Genomic DNA, 18,987 nt, shown 5'->3' with positions numbered 1-18,987 from the left:
AACAACTACTTTTGGGGACTTGCCCACACCTCTGGGATTTGAATGGGGACTGACTGTATCCCATTTTACTGTCTTTCAGGTTTACATTTACCACGTTTCTCTTCTCTGCTCCCCTTGCTCACTGGGGACTCCTCTTTGGCTCCTTGAAGTTTGCTGCTTAGAGCTGGAAGTGAAGCAGGCAGGTGACTGTGCTGCAATTCTTTCTGGACCTCTGGCAAAGGGAGTGGTCAGTGAAAGCCATTGTTACCTTGGGATCTGCAAGGCTGGGGTATTTTTGGTATCTGCTGCCCACAGCTCTCCACTGTAATCTGAATACTTTGTCAGTGCACTAGTTTCTTTGAAGATAAAATGCATTAGTGTGTGGCTAAACGTTAACTTTCTTTTGCAGAAAATATAGTACCGTGTCTAAATTAATTATTAATATTTAAAATATTTCATTCCTTAACTCTCCCTCATTTGCAGGATTCTGCAAAATGTGTCTCACCCACTACAGAGATTGTTCAGCCCCTAATGTATTTGCATTGATTTGTTTCTGGTGGTAGCTTGTCCTAAAATGTGTGTAGAAAGCAAGAATTTTATGATAAAATTGTTGTGTAGTGCATGCTGTGTGGAACTCAGAGGAAAACCCAGATTCAGTGATTAACAATGCCAAAAAATACGAGTAACCAGCCATTGTTCAAATGACAGTGGTGCTATTTCTCTTCTGTGGCCTTTTAGACTTGTTGCCCTAAAATTCCATTCTATTGGGAACCCATCTTCCACCTGGTCTTTCTTGACAGGGTTTTTTTCTACTTTAAACAGTTTCTAAATAAAATTCTGTATTTCAAGAGTTAAAAAAAAAAAAAGGTAAGGAACTTAGCTTTGGTGACACAACCCTAAAAAAATACCAACAACTAACAGTTTCCTTTTGTGTGCTTAGTACTCTGCAACTTCACAATTTTATTTAACTTTCAGGAAGGTGAACATTAATTTACCTACTCACTTTATTAGTTAAGCATAAGGTTTCATAAGGTTTACTGTGTGGCTCGCTCAAGGTCACACAATAAATGACAGGATTCAAATTCAGACATGTCTTTTGACTCAAGCTTCTGTATTTTTACTGTAGCTTGTTAATTTCAAACATCAATTAATTTCTCAGAAACGCTAACAAGAAAAGTAAGATTTCTTATGAAGAGACACAAGGGAACAGATCCTTATCACTTATTTTTTTCTGGCAAAGGATGACTTACAAAATACTATCAATTACAGATACTGTCACTAGACATCACGAGTAATTTTAATGACAATTCTTTGCATGAAGTATTGAAACTACATATTAGAATTTCATGGAACCTAACACTGAAAAACCAGGTTGAAATACTGGGGACATGTAATAAGCAGAACTGTTAGCACAGACTGAGGTTCCGGGGAAGGTCTGGAGAGTAGAAAAGGGGTCAGAGATTGGTTACCAAGTGGCAGGGAGGCCGGGAAGGCTGCCGCAAATGAAACATGTGCTTAGAAGTTCAAAAAATATACAACTTTGGGGAAAGACCAAGATCAAGGTTGGGTTCCTTAAGCCTATTTTTTTTGTATTTCTGTTTTTGATTCCCCAAGTCCAACTACACTGGGTGTCAAGGCATGGAATCTTTTGGTATTGGATTACTTGGCTCTTCCGATACCATTAGAAATGGTCCATCAACGTGTTACGAGCCAGGTTACAGTATTTCTCTGGATCATTTGTTAATCTTGCATTTGTTTTTGCAGCCAATCCTTCCATCTGGTATATTAAGGTATCTTTTTGAGGAGATTTCTGACAAACACATTTGATATTTACATTTCAAAGCCATATCTATTACTCTTTAGGAAAACACTGATTGTGATCTGCAATATTTACACATGTGAAATAATCATCCCTTTTGATTTTTTATGGGATTGTCAGCATCTTCCTTTGACACAATGTTAGGGCAGCAAATGGTTTTTAGTGTTTCTGGGGAATCTGCTGGCACACTAATTTACATCAATCTGCAGATGATGTAATAATCTGCAGATCAAATTATAGAGGCTCACTCTTCAAATATGCAGCATTAAAAGAATTTAAACTATGATACTTACAGTATTGTAATCAGATAAGAAATTGTGATAAGAATACCTACTTTGTTTTAATATTACTGATGTAAAGTAAAATTCTACCTCTCCACATTTATTCAATAAATATTTATTGAGCACTACGTATGTTCCAGCACTGTGTAGGCACTGGGGGAGGTGACAGTGAATAATTTAAAAAAGAAGACAGACATTGATCAAATAATCACTTCAATATAAGATTGCAGTTATGATGGAAAACTGCTGGGTATTATGAAAGCATGTAATTATACAGAAAAAATCACGTGGGCTGCAGTAGGGAGACACGATAGCTCAGGAGTGGAGTGGAGGTGGGGCAAGCAACAGCCAGGCTCCGGGTGCTCCACAAGCAAGGTGACATTCACTTGGACCAGTGTGGGGGTTACGGGTATGGGGAGCACCTTCATCGATAAAAACCAAAACAAAAAAAAAATCTGTGGAACTCCCGAGCCTGGTATTAAGGTCCATCACAAAATGTTCTGTATGGATCTTTCTATAAACACTTAGTGCACCTTCCTTCCTAGGCACCATAGGCTGCAGCCTCACTGAAAAACAGGTCACTACCAGTGCGCACCAAGTCAATCTCTTCATAGGACCACTGCAAGTTTTTTTCTTTTTTTTTTTGTGCTCTTCTGCACAAAAACCTGCTTCTGGTTTGCCTGGTAGAATGGTCATCTATTACTGACAACAGTTCAGAATATACCCACTAAACAACTCACTATCTTAGGTGCTTAAGAAGTGTTGATGAATAAAAAAGGATGAAGATTCCTGCCCTCACAGAGCTTAAATTCGAATAGTGACAGTTTTAAGTATGTTGGGCACTTATATTCTAATAGAAAACGTCAAATTTCCCTTTGGAATAAGGTATTTTTGAACAATTTGGCCTATTGCAGGTCTCAATAGTTGTTTGCAGAATGAATGTATGGAAGACATTACAGAAAGGCCAACAATTTATTTTTGGGGGAAACAAGTATTTCCTTGGCAACTATCTGGTAGGCACTGTGCAAAGTGCTTTACACATACTATCTAATTTATATAGTACTTATTACTCAAGAAGAGTAGTTCTCAATCTTTGGCTGCTTATCAGAATTATCTGTAGAGTTTAAAGAATTTATAGATAGCTGCACTACACCAAGACTCAGATTAAAAAATAAATAACAGGTGACTTTCTTGGCACTCTTTTCTTTTCTTTTTTTTTTTTTTTTTTAAGGCTGCATAGGTTACTCTTCTATGTAGCTAGAGGTGAAGACTACATCAATTTTCACATTAGACTTACAATGGTACCAGATTTCTTACTGGGTTTCTAACAAAGAAATGTTTAAAACAGATGCAGACTTACACGTTATCAATTCAACTAAGAACACACATAGATCACCTTTCTGATCAGTACTGCATTAGGTGTTGGCGATATAAATATGAGTACGAAAGGGTCCCTGCTGCTGCGGGACTCTTTATGAAAAGGAGATGGATTCTCAACAGTCCAGCAGGTTCTGCTGGAGGACAGAGCGAGCACAGAGCATTGCAGAAACACAGAAGCCTTAGTACTCATAGGACATGGAAGAATGGGATGTGAGGTGAGGAGAATCACCAAGTGTTGTTGGATGTTATAACTACTGATCCAAGAAACTGGTAGCTCTGTTGCAAGCAATCTGGCAAAGACTAAAATACAAAGAAAGGCAAATTGTCCTGTTTGCACCATTTTAGAAAATTCTAAAAACCACAGTATCTTCAAAAGGTATATGTGAGATTAACTAAGGAGCCATGAAGATTTTGATGACAATGTACTTTCACAAGTTAGACTTTACATTTTAATAGGTTATTGAGTCAAGTATAAATGAGCCATAACTGTGAAACTCAGTATCAGGTTACATTACACGAATGAGTGACCTGAGATGAGGCAGAGAAGGAATTGGGGCCAGGTCAGGAAGGGCCTTGCTACCAGGTGTGGTGGCTCACACCTGTAATACAAGCACTTTGGGAGGCTGAGGCAGACAGATCGCTTTGAACTCAAAAGTTCAAGACCAGCTTGGGCAACATGGCAAAACCCCATCACTAAAAAAAATATGAAAATTAGCTGAGTATGAACATTAAAGAGTAATGTAACAGTGGTACCGTCTCGTGCCTGTGGTCCCAGCTACTCAGGAGGCTGAGGATGGAGAGTTGCTTCAGCCTAGGAGGCGGAGGTTGCAGTGAGCAGAGATCACGCCACTGTATACCAGCCTGGGTGACAGATTGATACCCTATCTCAATTTAAAAAAAAAGGCCTTGCTAAAGTGATGACTTCTAATAGAAGAAACAGTCTTGTATCAATTATTTAATCCACTCTGTTTAAAAATAACTTGCTAGCACTAGCAATATTGCTATATTTGGTGGGATTAGAAACTGCCAAGGCTGAATGCCACACACCTCCCTTAAGAAATCCCCTTCTTTTTCAAATTGCCACATATGCTTTACACCTCTTTGTAATCAGTTTCCCTGACCATAAACTTCAAAGAATCCAAGGGGCAATCATTATCCTGGAGAAGCACATGCAGGGCTCCACTGGAGCTGTACTAACATATGGTATGTGTATGTATCCTGTATTGTTTTTCCAAAATTCCAAAAATTGGAAAGTAAGACATATTTAGCTTCGACAGTTTTAGATAAAGAATTGTAGAACTTTAATGATAGCTATTGATAGCATTTACGATGTGTGACATGCTTTCCGTATATGACATGCTTTCCATTTCGCTTAACTTTACAACCCTATGAGGTCAGTACTATTATTGTCATCCCCATTTTACTCTAGAGCACAGGTTAAATAACTTGCCCATGGTCACACTTTAATTTACTACATCTTTATGCAGCCTTAATTGAGACACTGTTTTAATTATATTACTTTGGCTAAGACAATATGCATAGGTTTTTTTTTTTCCTCTTTGTAAGATGTCTTATTGGGCTATATACCTATATGTATTTTTTATTTCCAATGTCTCTAAAATTTAGCAATGTCTAAGACTATATCCAATACTTTTTATAAATCATTTCAAAAAGGTTGCAATTGGATGAAATACTTCTATTTTATAAACTTACAACATAAATTGATTTTCACGTGGTACAGCAATCCTTACAAATGGTAGATGAAGGAAATACATGGAAGTTTTAATGATTATTTTCCTACTTTCTAATGTATATGTCTACTTTTTGGTCCTTTACAGAACACTGAACAAAAAAGCATCAGAGTAAGAAACAACCAACAAAAAAGCAAAGCATTCATGCCTTTACACTTGCAGTGTGCTCCAAGTTAGGTTTGTGATACTCTGCACAGAAAATGAGCAGATATGAGGTGAGCTGGAAGCAATCTATCACCTGGTGATAATGAAGGTGCCAATGATCATCCCCCCATAGTCAGTACTACTTACAGAGCACCAGCAAAATGCCCAGCAGTGACAGATACATAAAATAAAACACAATCACAAATTCTGAGTGCCACGTGCCAGGCTCTATACTAAACTGTTTAAGTATATTCTCTATGTTTTGTAGGTGGGAAAATTGAGGGTTAGTGAAAAATCACATACACAGCTAAGTGGAAAGATCAGGTCTGCCTCACTCCTAATCACATAATATTTTCACTCTATCTTGTTAGTATACTTTTGAATTGACTATCTTACTCTAATTTCTGGGAGATTAACCATGTCAAAACGCTGGGTACACATACTTTAAGACATCGATGAAAGAGAATACAAAAAATAAAACTACAACTCAGTTACTTACTAAAATTGGGGTAAAAATCTAACCATAATAATATATTTTGTAACTACTAAGAAAAACTGGGAGAGAAATATAGTTACCATTGATATAATGACTTATTAGTATGTAAACCATTTTTATATCAATCATTTAATGTAATTGTTACAATTCTGTGGACAACCTAAATTCAACACATCCCAAATGAACCTATTAGCTTTTTCCTAAATCTCATTGCCACTTAAATTAATTATATCACTATCTATCCAACAGGTTGAGAAACTGAATTTATCACCTACGCCCCTCTTTCCCAGACTTCTTCCAGAAATTGCTTACTCTTTTCAATTAAAGACCTCTTAAATATATTCACACTCTCAGACCCTCACTGTTATATTGTAAGTTCAGGCACTTATTGTAAAAATATTGGGTCATAAGTCACAAATATTTTTAAGGCTTTCAATGCACACTCATAAATTACCTTCCAAAAGGAACATATCCTTTTATGATGACAAATACAAGGGAAAAATATGATCCCCACCATGTCTGAATATTATTTCAGTTTCTAAAGTTGTGAGTCTAACAATGAAGTATGAATCAATTCTGGGGAATTCAGGCACCGACATTCTCCATTACAAGTCAACCTGCAACAAGTAACTTAGACAGCTCTGTCCTCAAGTCTGTGCTTCTGACACATTTTAGGACTCTAAACAATCTAAATTAAATGAGCCTTTAACAACTTTTTATTGCACAAATAAGGTATCAAAATGGCATGCATAATTTTATTTAGATTATTTGTTGGGATTTTACTGACTGGAGACGTTCTCAGAAAAGACTATAATAATTTCTGGATATAATACTTAAACTCATAATAACAACAGTTACATAGAGAGGTAGTACAGCAGAGTGCTTAGACTGCCTGGTTCACATGCCAGCTCTAGCACTCACTCTCCATGAGTTCAGGGAAGTTCCACCGTCTCTGTGCCACAACTTCCTCATCCATAAAATGGTATAATAATAGTAGCTACTGGCTGGGTGTGGTGGCTCACGCCTGTAATCCCAGAACTTTGGGAGGCTGAGGCAGGCAGATCACCTGAGGTCAGGAGTTTGAGACCAGCCTGGCCAACATGACAAAACCCTGTCTCTACTATAAACACAAAAATTAGCTGGGTGTGGTGGAGTACTCCTGTGGTCCCAGCTACTTGGGAGGCTGAGGCAGGAGAATCGCTTGAACCTAGGAGGTGGAGGTTGCAGTAAGCAAAGATGGTGCCACTGTATTCCAGCCTGAGACAGAGTAAGACTCTGTCTCCACAAAATAAAACAAAAAATAAAATAAAATAAAATAAAAGTAGCTAAAAAGGCTATAAAATGCTTACAATGGTAAGCACCTATTACATGATACTACAGCAAATTTATTGAACTATTATGTATATTACATCTGCTATCTCACTTAACTACAATGTTGTAAGTCAAACAGTCATCATTTTACAGATGAGAAAAGACTCAAAGAAGCAACCTAGTCAACATCATAGAGCTAAGAAAGTAGTACAGCTGACATTCACATCCAAGCTTTTGTGGATTTATAGTCACTGTCTTTTTTTACTAACAATCATGCTACCTCATTTTAAAAGTCAGAAATTATACAAAAGTTATTATTCTCTTCCATCAAAAAGAGACTATATATGCAATATTTGTAGAAAAAATTCTTTAAAAAATAAATAAATACATTTTAAGAATGTATGAAACACGAGGAATAAAACATGGGAAGACTTTAGAGTAGGTCTTTATCTTACAGACTTAAAATTCTATAGCGAAGATTTAAAACTGGAGGTTTGAGCATCAACACAAACGCTTTTTAGAAACCCTGTCACATAATCTACATTGTAGTAATGAACCTGCTTCCCTGGTATGTTCACTCTCTGCAGCATCTGTCATTGCTATGAATGGTTGATCATAAGTACTGCTGTAGTCTTCTCAATGCCATTAAGCAGATGGCAGTGTTAAATCCAAATGATGTAGTACATCTCCCTGGTGGACTTTGTTTTCATTTACTACCATTATTCTACAATTCCTCAGTGATAAATCTCATGTATTCTCAAGAACATTAAAGACTAAAGTGACAGTGACAATTGATTTATTGCCACTAGCTTGCCTTTGTCCTGCTGCCGTGTTGTCATACACTTGTGTAGATCATGCATGAAGATTCCATGTAGTGGTCTTCTCTACATTTAAAGGAACCTAATTTTTTTCCCCCTTACTAGTTGCTTTTGAGTTAGGCAAAAGAATGTAACCTTGATCTCAAAGAGAACAGAGTGTGAGGACTAACTGATATGAATTAGCTATGTGACTTTGGTCAAGCTCAAATTATGTGAATGTCAACTCCTTTTGTAAAATTAAGGAATGACAATCCTACAGAAGTTCTTAGGAATTAAATGACACAACATGTATGAGAGCACTTAGATACATAGTAACTCACACTTGGTAAGTATGCAATAGATATTTCATTCCTTCAACCTTTGTTAAGCAAATTAATCTTGAAAAACATTTCCCTTTTTTATTAGTTTAATTCTAAAGAAATTCCTGATGAAGATACAAAACTTCTTATTCTCAATATAATCGAGGCATCAAATTTGGTAGGACACTGTAACTTAGTGAGAAGGTCAGTCTTGCTTCTCAGACTCATCTAATCAAACTTTCAGTATGAGCAGTGTTTCAGGTTGTCCACTGACTGGTGACACAAATGCTCAGTGCAGCATTCACCAAACCCCAGCCATTCAGGAACAACTCTCAGGACACGCAGTATATTTGCCATCTACATACACACCTATCCTGTTCGTGACTTCATATTAACTGTCCACGTTAATTTTCTTTTACTTTAAATAAACTTGCCATCACTGAATTATAGCAATAATCATAAAATCATGTGTTTGATATGCTAACCACACTCTTCCAATAACTTTATAATCTAATCATTAAATTTTTTTAAGAAGTCTGCCCATGTAGCATCTGAAATCGCATTGTGAGACATCAATGATATGGGTACTACTCTTTGAAAAACACTAGTATAATGGAATGAAAATGGACTTTGAAATCAATAGTGTCATTAAGAGTGTCACTCAGGCTACTTAAACTCTGAATCTCAGTTTTCTCAATAATAAACTGAGGATAATATCCACCTTTTAAGGTTAAAATTAAGATCACAGGGTGGTTGTGTGTGTGTGTGTGTGTGTGTGTGTGTGTGTGTGTGTGTGTCTGTGGGTCTGTGTGTCTGTGTGTCTGATACACTACAGCAGATGGTCAATATATAATAACTATAATAAACAGCAATACTTACACATGCTAACACTCAGTCTTGGGCTGTTCCTTCCCTTTTCCCTGTCAGAGCTGACAAAGATTCTCTGCTTGGCTAAACTTTAGTCAGCCTCCTGATCCTTCTCCTAGGTCCATCTGTGCAGCTCCTTGTAAAATCCAGCTTTAAAAAAGAACCTTGCTGAGTCAGTTTAGCAAGAACACGCCACCCATGATATCTGATCACCCTCAATATCTGATCAGGTTCCTTATCCTCCATCATTCCCCAGGGGAGGGGATGTCTGACCATTCTGGCCTGCCTCCGGCAAGAATCCCGTTAGGTCGGTTCAGCCAAAATCCCCCCTACCACTGATGTTTCCCTCTCAGTAATTTTCTATCTCCTGACCCTAGCCCAACTTCTTGGCTATGAATTCCCATTTGCCAATGCTAGATGCAGAGTGGAGCCCGGTCTCTCTTCCCCACTGCAAAGTCCCAGTGCAGTGGTCCATGTAGCTATTGCAGTGGTCCTGAATAAAGTCTGCCTTACTGTGCTTTAACAAGTGTCACCAAATAATTTTTTTTTTCTTTACAGGGTTGTAGCTTCACTTTTTCACCCTTGTCTCTACTCTTTTTTTTGTTTTTTTCTTACCATGGGGTCCTGAGAATTAAGTATTTACAGGTCTATGGGGTAATTTGGGTTGATATCTCTTGTTTTTTGTTGATGTCTACATAGTACGGTGTTAGAAGTATTTTTGTTGATAGTTCATAATGCTCAATTTTTATTGGCACTTTTTGAGACCCTTTATGTTCTATTTAGTTTATGATCACTATAGGAGCCAAACAGTTCTTTGGAGAATTTATACTTATTCAGAAACATAGACTAAAAAATTATGATAGTTATCAGGATTGTAAATAAGACATCAAAGGTAAACTAATTCCACTTAGTTTAGAATAAAATGAAGACATTTACAAGGGGTTTCCGGGAGTCAGAAATGGTCTGTGAAGATTCAAGCCATGTCGGGGCAGAGGAAGGGCTCTGAGGGCTGAGGACGTTATCACCCATTCGTTTTGATTCACTACACTAGCTATTCAGAAGCTGTGTATCCACAGGAAGTAATCAACATCTATTTTTGAGCCAATGTGTATTAGAATAATTCCAATATTGTAAAGAATAGTTTATATTTCTCTTCACAGTAACTGTGTCAAAATCTTGTTACTCATTAAATGTGTGAAGTTAGACAAACAATGCTTTTGTTTTATACTGTAATGTTAGCATTATCAAGGTCATTATAAAAATCAATCGGGAAATGTACCTGAACCATACTGAATTTTTTATAGGAATTTTCATTTGTACTGATTTGAATACAAGGTATTTGAAAATTGGGAGAAAAAAATCCTAATTTGTAAAACCTCCAAAGAGAAACTTGTTTCTGTAACACAACAGTGTCATAATAATGAGGACCTCAGGAGTTTAAAAGTCACTATGGAAAGAGGCCCTTCCACACAACAGATCATACTCAACGGTAGCCAGGCCGCCTTGCTGTCTTATTCAATTTTGTTTTCAGGTGGGATACGGCTGTTGACCTTACCACCTCTCAGTGTACAGGAAATACTGACACTGACCATCCACAGGGGAGGAAGCCCTTTGCAAGCTTTCCTCTCTCACTACAAAACATTCGCTCACACAGTCCTTGCAGGTTTCCCAGAACCTGCTCTTCGTAGCCACTCTTGTGTGAAACAACAAGCAGAAGGAATTTAGAGCTGCAGAGGATGGCAGGAACTCGGGCTCACACTGTGCTACCTCCCAATGCAAACCATCTCATTCAGTCCTCAAGCAGAGACAACAGAGTGGACAACAGACTTCCCTCCACACAGTTTACAAAGACTACATGCTTCTCTGTCTCTTTCAGCCTTCAGGCAGGCCCTCTCAACGAGAACCTTTTTACACTTTTCTCACAAGTAGAAACTGTTACACAGTTTATAAAAGGAGGCTTAAAGAGGTTAAATAACTCACCCCAAATTACAGAGCCAGTAAATGTTAAAGTTGGTGTCTGACCATAGGTCCGTCAGACTCTTAACCACTGTGGCACCGGTCTCTGTTTCTGATAATACAACGGCATAAATAAAAATGTTTCTGAACTTGTAACTGTAATGTGCTTATGCGTACTATAATATTACTATGCTATATTTTAAATAACATACAGAACATTAAAATAGACATTTAAAAGGTAGGAATACGAGGTGCCGCTTTCCAGTTCTCTCTCTGCGGCTTGTGGACTGTCTTGCTGTCTTGCTTACCCCTAAGTGAGTATATGCCAGAGACAGACACAGGCAGAATCACTGAACTCAGTGCTGTCTGTGAGAAGACACCGTAATAGAGAGCTTTCCAGTAGCCACATGTAAAAACAGTAAAAAGAAATAGGTGAAATTAATTGTAATAATTTTTTTAACATTCTTTTTTTCATACAAAGTCTCTGGAATGTGGTGTGAGTTTTACACTTCCAGCACATCTCAGTCTGGACTGGCCACGGGTCAAGGGTCCACAGCTCCATGTCCAGTGGCTGCCATGGGGGACTGAGCAGCTTTTACCTCTGCTCTGCGCTCCTTCCTGCCGCACAAAATGTCAAAGAACATTTGCAGAACAGCTTTGTACTCTAAAAGGCGGCCAAGTGAAGAATTCTTCACTAATACTGAACTATAACTGTAGAATAGCACGTACTTTCAAATTCTGAATTGAGAGAACTATTTACATATGAAATCTTACAGAACCTGAATTGTCAAAATCAAGACATGTTAGATTAGACATCAAGTGCTATATGGCACTGCCCACTGGTGCATCTGAAAACTGGCTGCTCCTTGACAGCAGTGGCAGTAAATGCTATTCACTGAAAGGATCTAATGTAAAAGTAGAAAAACAAATTTCTTAATTTCACTAGTTTAAGCCTACAACTTTAATACGTATATTTAATATAAATTAAATTCCCTATTTGCTTAAGGTAGTCCAAATTTGATAAACTTCTAGTTCATATTGAAGCATAATTCCTAAAGCATCACAAAGTATTAGATTTTTGAATACTGTATATGGGAAATATAAACAGCAATTAGTCCTAGCAACTGTAATCAAAACCATGACAAAGGGAGAGCTGAAAGGCAATGGAGACAGTACAAAAGAGAAATGTTTTGGCACCGAGGTGATTTCTTTGTGCTTTACTTCTCTGAATTTGGGAATGAGGAACTTCACTTCTGTGAATTTGGGAATGACATTTTTAAACTTGAATTTAGCAATATCGAAGGGGATGCAGAGAGGGGAGACAATTTATGTAAAGTAGATGAAATAAGGCCAAGCACACAGGAAATCTAAGATGATGGCTGTGATGATTTCCTTGTTAATGTCTACTATTTGATCCTGGGGATGATCTGAAAATCTGCTATCCTAACTGGTTCATACCAGGTTCCTAATTCTGAAACATGCAGTGTTGTGATTAAACCAGTGTTAGAGTATGTGCATTTTATGTGCTGAATTGTGTACCTTGCCTTCTGAAACTCATATATTGAAACCCTAATCCAGTACCTCAGACTGTGACTGTATTTGGAGACAATGCCTTTAAAGAGCTGATTTAAATTGAAATGAGGCCTTTAGAGTGGGATCTAATCCAATCTGACTGGTGTCCTTCAAAGAAAAGAAAATTTGGGTACAAAAAGAGACACCAGAAATGTGAGTACACAGATAAAAGAGCATGTGAGGACATGGAGAGAAGGCAGCCATCTGCAAGCCCGGGAGAGAGGACTCAAGAAGACTGGAGCGTTTTATTATGGCAGCCCCATATAGTAAACTAATATGGTGCATAGAACCATTTCTTCACCCCACGCTATATAGAGCTGCTTCCTTTCAATTTATAGCACAGCAGCTATTTAGTGTAAGCTAAGAGTGCTGTAGTGGAAAAGATACTAATACATATTTACAGTCAGACTTCAGTTCAAAGTTTGTCTCCTTTGTGTAAACTGTACGATCTGAAGCAAGTTATCTAATTGTGTGAGCCACTGTTTTCTTCTTTAAAAGGGACAGATGTTTATTTGACATGTTATGAGGATTAAATGAACACTCAAGAGTATCTAGCAGTGGCTTCTGCATTTGTCCAAGTGAGCACTTCTCATAGAGTTCTCTGTACTCCTTCAGTTAAGACAAGTTGTAGCACAGAAAAGATCACTTCAAAGAAGGTAGACTGGCTGTCACAAAAGATGCTTCTTTTAGTGAATCTTTCCTGATATTTAATGGGCTTATAATTTATAACATACCAGTATCTTAATTAGTCTCTGCCACTGGGCTCACCATCTGCCAATCCAGCCTTCACAACTGTCTTCTAATTAATTTCTCTAAATTCAAGTATAAACACATCATACCTTTACATGTAACTCTTCAAAGGCACTGTCTCAGCTCCTTGTGGAGGAAACATGCTGTCACTCCTCCTGGCCCCTCTCTCCCCACAGCTCCTGTGTGCCACATATTCCAGCCCTACACAATTATGTGTACTTGCCACACAAAACTTACTGTTTCATGCCTCTGTGACTTGCTAGCCTTACTCTGTGAACTGCTCTTCCCTGTTTGTCACCTGGTGACTACTACTTATCCTTCACTTTCTCAGGTAAATGTCCGCAGTATTCCCAACCAGAATTTAGCATAGTCTTCTTATGAAAACAATGAATTTCTCCTCAGACCTCTCACGATAATTAGAATATTACATTGTTTTAAAATATTTATATTTGTTTCTTTCTAGCCAGTAAGCTTTTCAAGGCTAGAGTCTCCGTCTTAATAATCTTTCTATTACAAGCATCAAGCATAATGCCTAGCACAAAATGGACATTCAATGAACACCGATTGAATAAATAAACAAAGAATAAATGCTTGTCATCTATCATATAAATACATAATCAGAGCTTAAAGTAGAAAGACCATGAGCTTTAAAAGCCTGGGTTCACATGTGGGATTAGTCACCTACTTCTCTGAGCCTCAGTTTCATCATGTATATTAACTCTTGCTGTTGTCATTTGTATTAAAACAAGACACGTAAGTAACAGATTACCATTCCATGCCTGATTTAGAGCAGGCTCTAAGTAAATGCTAGCTCCCCTTAGTGATCTATCAGTTTACCTGCAGTCACATTTTGACATCACTCTCCTTGACAGATCACAGCATTTAATAGGGCAAATGCTTTAAGTTTGGTTCTTTATATCAAATATCAAAAACCAAAAGATCACATGGACTATAATCTTGTATTGTAAATATACTTCATAAAAAAAGTTACACCTTGGTTTCTACATCTACTAACTGGAGGAAACTATATTTATTGTATAGGACTGGGTTGATGCCTGTGAAGACATACTGAAATCAAATACAAAAAGCATTTAGCATAGTATCTGAAACACATTAAATACTCAATAAATATTAAGTCGCTTCTCTTTTCTCCACAGAATGAATCGAACTGTAAACATCACTATATTGTGATACAATTCAAGCCAAAAAACATGCTTGCATTTGAAAGCCCACCACACTGAATAGAGTCATGTGCTGCATAACAACGTCTCAGTCAACAACAGACTGCAGGTACAGCGACGGCTCTGTGATATCATAACGGTGCTGAGAAATTCCTGTCGCCTATGACATCTCAATGATCCTGACCCTGGTAGGTCTATGCAAATGTGTGTATTTATGTCTTTGTTTTTAACTTTCAAAAAGGTAGGCCTGGTGTGGTGGCTCACACCTGTAATCCCAGCTCTTTTGGAGGCTAAGGTGGGCAGACTGCTTGAGCCCAGGGGTTCAAGACCAGCCTGAGCAACATGGCGAAACCTCATCTCTACTATGAATACAAAAATCAGCCAAGCGTGGTGGCACATGCCTGTAATCTCAGCTACTCCGGAGGCTGAGGCACAGGAATTCCTTAAACCTGGAAGGAGGAGGTTGCAGTGAGCTGAGATCACGCCACTGCATTCCAGCCTGGGCGACAGAGGAGAAAAAAAAAGAGTTTACAAAGTAAAAAAAAAAAAAAAAAAAAAAAAATTAAAATAGATGAAAGTATACAGAATAACGATATGAAGAAAAGAAATATATTTGTACAGCTGTACAATGTATTTGTGTTTTAAGCTAAGTATTATTATAAGAGTCAAAAATTAATAAAAACTATAAGTTTATAACGTAAAGAAGTTACAGAGGGCTAAGGTTAATTTACTAATGAAGAAAGAAGACTTTTAATAAATTGAGTGTAGCCTAAGCGGTTAGTGTTTATAAAGCCTGCAGTGGTGCACGGTAATGTCCTAGGCCTTCACATTCACTCACCACTCACTCACTGACTCACCCCAGAGCAACTTCCAGTCCTTCAAGCTGCATTCATGGTAAGTGACCTGTATGGGTATGCCACTTTTTATCATTTATACCATAGTTTTACTGAAGTTTTTCTATGTTTATACATGTTTAGATACAGAAATACCATTGTGCGTCCACTGCCTGCAGTATTCAATATCGTAACATGCTGTTCAGGTAGACCATACAGCCCAGATGTGTAGCAGGCTGTATCATGTAGGTGTGTAAGTACACTCTATGATGTTCACACAATGACAAAATTGCCTAAGGACACATTTGTCAGATCATATCCCGGTCGTTAAATGACGCATAACTGTATATACATCCCACAACAGATACGGGAACAGAACTAACAGAAATGTGCAGTGAGCCTCTCACACAAATGTATCAAGGATAAGAATATGCACTTGACAGTCACACACCTGTTACCATTTTATTAGCTGTTCGGTCACAGGCAAGTGCCAGAATCTCTTGGTTATCTGATCTTCTCATCTACAGCAATACCACCAGCTTTACAGTATTATTGTCAGGACTGATGTGTTCAGACAACCTAGACTGTAAGGCCTTATAGAACTTATGGAAACAGTGCCAGGAATATAGTATGCATTCAGCAAATGCTGTGGGGATGGGAGACTTGCTTTGCTAGGATATTTAGACTACATATTGAAATATTTGTGGATATTTATGTTTTTAAACAAAATCTGAGAAGGACTTATTTATAAAGGGTACAAATCTTTGAGTTAGAATATCTGACTCCGAATTTCATCTTTTCACTTCCTATGCAATTTCTGGCAAATTACTTAATTCTGTGCTCCTTTTCTTCATGTATACAATGAAAACAATGCCATATACTTCATAAAGTTGCTGGGATACTTAGACGGTGTATACAAAGTCTTATCAAGCATTCACCACATGCCAGTCACTGGGCTCCATAAGTGTTAGGTCTACCCTCAACACACTAAAGGGCACAAACACGATATACAGGCTTCCGCCAACAAAGACCAGTTGAGAGTCAAAGTTTGAAGGCTACTCAATAGTTACAAGTTATAGAAGAATAAAATTTGGTATGAGCTAAAACAAAAAGTTTTTTAATATCCCTATCTACCTCAGTACCAGAGTTAACAAATAAGAGGACCTATGTGTTCAAAGCTTGACTGGCACTGGACAAGTTCAAAAGTGAATTTGTGTTTCATCAAAATCACCTCATAGTCTATATTTTTTTATGCTTCAGAATCACTATAAAGCCAATATTTTGTTTTATGTGTATATCTACCTTTGTCTTCCACTTAGAATTTTAAACATAAAACAAAAGGTTTCCACGTATTTAGGAAAACATTCTCAACATAAGAAACACTAATTTCATGTATCAATGAACATCAAGGTAATATTATCAGAAGAGGTAACTATGAAGCTCTGTTTTGCCTCTGGTAACATTTAATTATTTGTGGGTAAATATTTCTTCGGAGAATAAATCACAACTAAGTCATTATTCACAGGTAGGAGTCTGAAGTTGATAGAAAACGGGAGAGCTGCTACTTAGAAATTGAAATGTTCTATGAATGGGAAACAAAACTTTTGACACTTTCTTCTCCAGGCACTGACAATGTAGGATACTTACACATTTCCAATGTAATTTTGGGCCTTAAGACTAAATAGTCACAGACTTTGAGGCCATTGTTCCTCCTCAAAATATGCTGAACATTTAAGTTGAATTTTTAGACTAAAATTTCAGTTTTTATTTCCCAAACCTGATTTCTTTAACATTATAGTAAACTTGGGTAGGGTAATACATGCTGGTTGCTAGAACAGACAGGGCTTCTCCATTTAAACAAATACAAAAACAGGGCAAGCCAATGACCCTCTCTAGCTGACTGCCATACTTTTCTCAGAATATACGAATGTGGAAGGGAATGGTTTCTGTTGTGGGGTCTGGTAATAAAGACTGACTCTTACCTTTGGGCTGGGGTGCTATAGCTGTTATCATAGGAATCATAACTCTGTTCATCATAAGCAGTGCCATATCCATCATCATAGTCCTAAAACATAACAGGAGAAGTACAAAAACATTCAGAGAAGTTTCTAAAAAGAAAGAAGCATTCTGCTTTTAGTGAATTTCCATTAATTCAGCTAGCATTTAATTATGTCTACTTATAGTGTAATGAAAAATAAAGGAGTGACTTCAGTGAAAATGGTGAAGAACTTCCACACATTCTCTCTAAAAAAGCAAAGAGCAATTGGTAAAAATGGTCAGAATCACCATTTTCAGAACCTTGGAAATTAACCAAAAGATTGCAGAGATCTAGAAAACATTGTCTTTTTTCTTTTTTTTTAAATGGCTGAATCCTGGTAAGAACAGTGAGCTTTGCGCTGTTCTAACTTGTCTTATTCCCATGCCTCACTCCCCAGCTCTGAAGGAACCTTGAAAACCAACAGCCACAATCTCCAGGAGTCTGGATGCCGCTGGAGGGGGCCGAACAAGGCTGGAGTTCTGACAAAACCCCATTCCTAGAGAACTGTCTTCATTTGACCTGACTCAGACTTCACCCCTTGCAAAATGCCTTTTTCCTCAGGGTATCTGAAGAAAATACTTAAAGGCAATTGTTTGACATTTCTGCTGCCTGAGGTAGTGAAGAAAAACTGAACAAACAATGGGTTAATCAAAAACCTTCAAAAGAAAAGTGGGGAATGAGGTGTCCAAAACAGGTCTTGTAAAGCTCTGAATTATTCCTGGCAATCTAGAAGGCTGGGACCATGCACAGTGCCACATCCATGCCCAGAAAAGACCTGAGAGGGCTCTGAGCTCTCTCTTCTGGCTGACCTTGAGGTTAAGCGTGAGTCCCAATAGGCACCCAGAGGCCCTTGGCAAAGATTAGAAAGTTTCCAGGCATTTACTAAAATCTCTGCCCAATCATTAGGTGACTAGTAAACTAACACAGAGGAGACTTCAATAGCAACACACAAGAAATAGAGACTTTATAAGATTAGTTTAGAAAAGTCACTAAATAACAAAAACAAACAAGAAACTCTGGAAAAAATTGATTTCCAGAGTTTACACATTAAATGTTCAGTTTTAAACAACAACAAAAAAAATTCAGACATGCAAACAAACTCACAAAAGTATGTCCCTACACAAGAAAAAAAGCAGTCAATAGAAACAGTCCTTGAGGAAGCTGAGACATTGAACTTACTAGACAAAGACTTTGGTTATTTTCAATACAGTTGACACTTGAACAACACATATTTGAACTGTGTGAGTTCACTTATTGCAGATTTTTTTCAACTAAAAAATACAGTATTCATAGAATGTAAAACATATATATGGAGAACCAACTTTTCAAATATGTATGTTCTGCAGGGCTGATTATGAAACTTGATTATGTGTGGATTTCGGTATACACAGGGGATAGTTGTGTAGTCAAGGAATTAAACAATACCCTTTCTAACCAACTAAAGAAAAGTATAAGAACAGTGTCTCATCAGAGAATATTAATATAGATATAGAAAACATAAAAAAGAACCAA

General features: G+C 37.5%; 1 protein-coding gene across 6 annotated transcripts in view; it reads right to left on the bottom strand.

The window, feature by feature from the left end:
- Positions 1–18,987, bottom strand: part of KHDRBS3 (KH RNA binding domain containing, signal transduction associated 3) — a 197,800-nt gene that overhangs the window by 32,196 nt on the left and 146,617 nt on the right. For 4 of the 6 annotated variants that reach the window (XR_009215019.1, XM_032760488.2, XM_058444612.1 and 1 more), the window contains one exon: positions 17,420–17,502. The exons of 1 other annotated variant lie outside the window; for it this stretch is intronic. Coding sequence is in view for 3 of the 5 variants with exons in the window: in XM_032760488.2 (XP_032616379.1) it covers positions 17,420–17,502 (83 nt within the window). In the remaining 2 variants the exon portion in view is untranslated. Of the gene's footprint in view, positions 1–9,157; positions 9,296–17,419; positions 17,503–18,987 lie in introns of all 6 variants that reach the window. One more of the 6 variants, XR_009215021.1, reaches the window with a different exon arrangement.

The sequence above is a fragment of the Hylobates moloch genome, unplaced genomic scaffold (assembly GCF_009828535.3).
Source record: "Hylobates moloch isolate HMO894 unplaced genomic scaffold, HMol_V3 SCAFFOLD_9, whole genome shotgun sequence".
Classification (NCBI taxonomy): Eukaryota; Metazoa; Chordata; class Mammalia; order Primates; family Hylobatidae; genus Hylobates; species Hylobates moloch.
Note: the sequence above shows the minus strand (reverse complement) of the source record. Positions and strands in the feature narration are given on the sequence as shown.